This window comes from Palaemon carinicauda, chromosome 25 (assembly GCF_036898095.1).
Source record: "Palaemon carinicauda isolate YSFRI2023 chromosome 25, ASM3689809v2, whole genome shotgun sequence".
NCBI classification, from domain to species: Eukaryota; Metazoa; Arthropoda; class Malacostraca; order Decapoda; family Palaemonidae; genus Palaemon; species Palaemon carinicauda.
The window spans coordinates 102,273,607-102,276,106 of NC_090749.1; the positions used below are offsets into that span (position 1 = coordinate 102,273,607).

Genomic DNA, 2,500 nt, shown 5'->3' on the forward strand with positions numbered 1-2,500 from the left:
GGTTTGGAATATTCCGGTACACGCGCTCGTGACATACGCGTATTTGTTCAGAACACGTACATACGCGTGCTCGTAACGTACGCGTATTGGTTTGGAATATTCCAGTACGCGTGCTCGTGACATATGCGTATTCGTTCAGAACACGTGCATACGCGTGCTCGCAACGTACGAGTATTCGTTTGGAATATTCCGGTACACACAAATGCCCAAGCACCTACGCGTATTCATTTCAGCAGCCGATGTCAGAAGCATCCTTTGTATTAACACCGGCTCATTACACTCTGGGTAGAAAATTACATAATATACTCTTTCATACACAGCAAAGTGCAGCAATGCGAACCAGAAGCCGAGAATGAAACAAGAAGGCGTATGGCCCTCAATGAGATCTGTTTTTTTTTTTTTTTCTTTTTACACGTTCCTGGCTCTACACTTGAGATCGTCCGCAACTTTCCGATGCATGAGAAGTCACTCGCTGCTTTTGCTGCTGCTATTCCCATGACAAGCACTGACACTCGACGACTAAAGAGTGTAACATTAGCTATTTACAAAAATATACAAGGTTGACACGATGACACAGACTATTAACAGCTCGCCCACCTACTCTACAGAAGCGTGGGATTTTTGAGAGTCTCGGGTCCACACAGCAGGAAATTGTGGTGCAAGTTCAGTGATTCTAAAGGGTCTCTGAGCCAACTAGACATAAAACTCACAGCCTTTTGTACTGCAGTATTTGAATCGTGTTCCTGATGCAAGATTGCTCATGGATGGCGGTTAGGGGGAAAGGTCGTTCCTCGAACACTTCTCCTTAGGTTAGGAGTGAGGAACGGAACAATTGAACTACTTCTTCGGCAACTTCTTGCCCTTTGAGAGTAAACTCTTTTCCAGCAGTGTCCTGTCCTTCAAGAGTAGGCCATTCTTCAGCAACTTCTTGTTGTTCTTCGTGTGAAGTCCATTCTTCAGAAGCTTGTAGAGCAAATTTTTCTTTCCTTGCTTGTAGGCCAATACGTAGGCCTTCAGAATCTTTTCCACTTTTGCTTTGTCTCGCGTAACGGTTATTTGAGACTTCCTGACCTTCTTGGGACTCTTCTTCGCAGGTTTTTTAACACATTTCTTGACCTGTTTGGGACTTTTCTTTGGAGCTTTTTTAACACATTTCTTGACCTGTTTGGGATTCTTCTTTACAGGTTTTGTATCACATTTCTTGACCTGTATGGGACTCTTCTTTGCAGGCTTTTTCACACAGTTCTTAACCTCTTTGAGATTCTTCTCGCCAGATTTTTTAACCGGTGTGGGATTCTTCATCGGAGACTTTTTGACAGACATTTTGGCGTCCATTAGAGCATTTGGTTTTGTCTCGGTCGTTTTTGCTACACATTTTTCATCCTCTGCAACCTTTTTCTCCTTTGCAACCTCTTTCTCTTTCTTCGCAACTTCTTTATCCTTCTTCACGACCTCTTTCTCGTTCTTCATAGCGGATTTCTCTTTCTTGACCTCTTTCTCTTTCTTTGCGACCTCTTTCTCCTTCTTCGCAACCTCTTTCTTCTCCTTCGCTACCTCTTTCTTTTCCTTATAGACGTCTTTCTTCTCCTTCGCTACTTTTTTCTTCCTCTTCCTGACTTTTTTCTTCTTCTTCGTAACCTCTTTCTCCTTCACAGCCTCTTTCTCCTTCTTCGTAACCTTTTTCTCCTTAACGACCTCTTTCTCCTTCTTCTTCATTACTTCTTTCTCACTCTCAACTTCTTTTGCCTTCTTCATGACCTCTTTCTCCTTCTTTGCGACCTCTGTCCTCTTCACGGCCTCGTTCTCCTTCACAGCCTTTTTACCCTTGTTCACGACCTCTTTCTCCTTCTTGACCTCTTTGTTCTTCATGACCTCTTTCTCCTTCTTCGCGACCTCTTTGTTCTTCATGACCTCTTTCTCACTCTCAACCTTTTTCTTCTTCGCAACCTCTTTTGCCTTTTTCAGGACCTCTTTCTCCTTCATCGCGACCTCTGTCCTCTTCACGGCCTCGTTCTCCTTCACGACCTTGTTCTCCTTCACAGCCTTTTTACCCTTGTTCACGACCTCTTTCTCCTTCTTGACCTCTTTGTTCTTCGCGACCTCTTTTGCCTTATTCATGACCTCTTTCTCCTTCTTTGCGACCTCTGTCCTCTTCACGGCCTCGTTCTCCTTCACAGCCTTTTTACCCTTGTTCACGACCTCTTTCTCCTTCAAGGCCATTTTCTCCTTCAGGCTTTCCTTATACTTTACCCTCTTGGCTTTGGTACAGAGCTTGCTGGTCTTTGGTACCTTACGTTTCAAGGCAACTCCCAAGGAAGGGTCTCCGGAGCTCTTAGATGCCTCGGCCTTCCTCTCGCTGCTACCACTGCGCCCCGCATTTCGTTTCTTACCGGGTTTGCTCTTAGGCTTCAATGGTCTCGAACACATCTTATAACGGAGTTGCGCTGGTTTCGGACGTAGCTTCCTCACAGAACTTCTTAGTACAAGCTGTGGCACATCA

General features: G+C 44.7%; 1 protein-coding gene across 3 annotated transcripts in view; it reads right to left on the reverse strand.

Annotated features, from left to right (window-relative positions):
* LOC137618756 (axoneme-associated protein mst101(2)-like) overlaps positions 1–2,500 on the reverse strand; it is a 7,930-nt gene that overhangs the window by 946 nt on the left and 4,484 nt on the right. Inside the window, exons 2-3 of one of the 3 annotated variants that reach the window (XM_068348939.1) lie at positions 2,065–2,500; positions 1–1,854 (exon numbers count right to left, since the gene is read on the reverse strand). The exon at positions 1–1,854 is cut by the window's left edge and continues 946 nt beyond it; the exon at positions 2,065–2,500 is cut by the window's right edge and continues 1,451 nt beyond it. In XM_068348939.1, the coding sequence (XP_068205040.1) occupies positions 838–1,854; positions 2,065–2,500 (1,453 nt within the window). In that variant the 3' untranslated portion in view covers positions 1–837. The other 2 variants (XM_068348938.1, XM_068348937.1) reach the window with 2 other exon arrangements.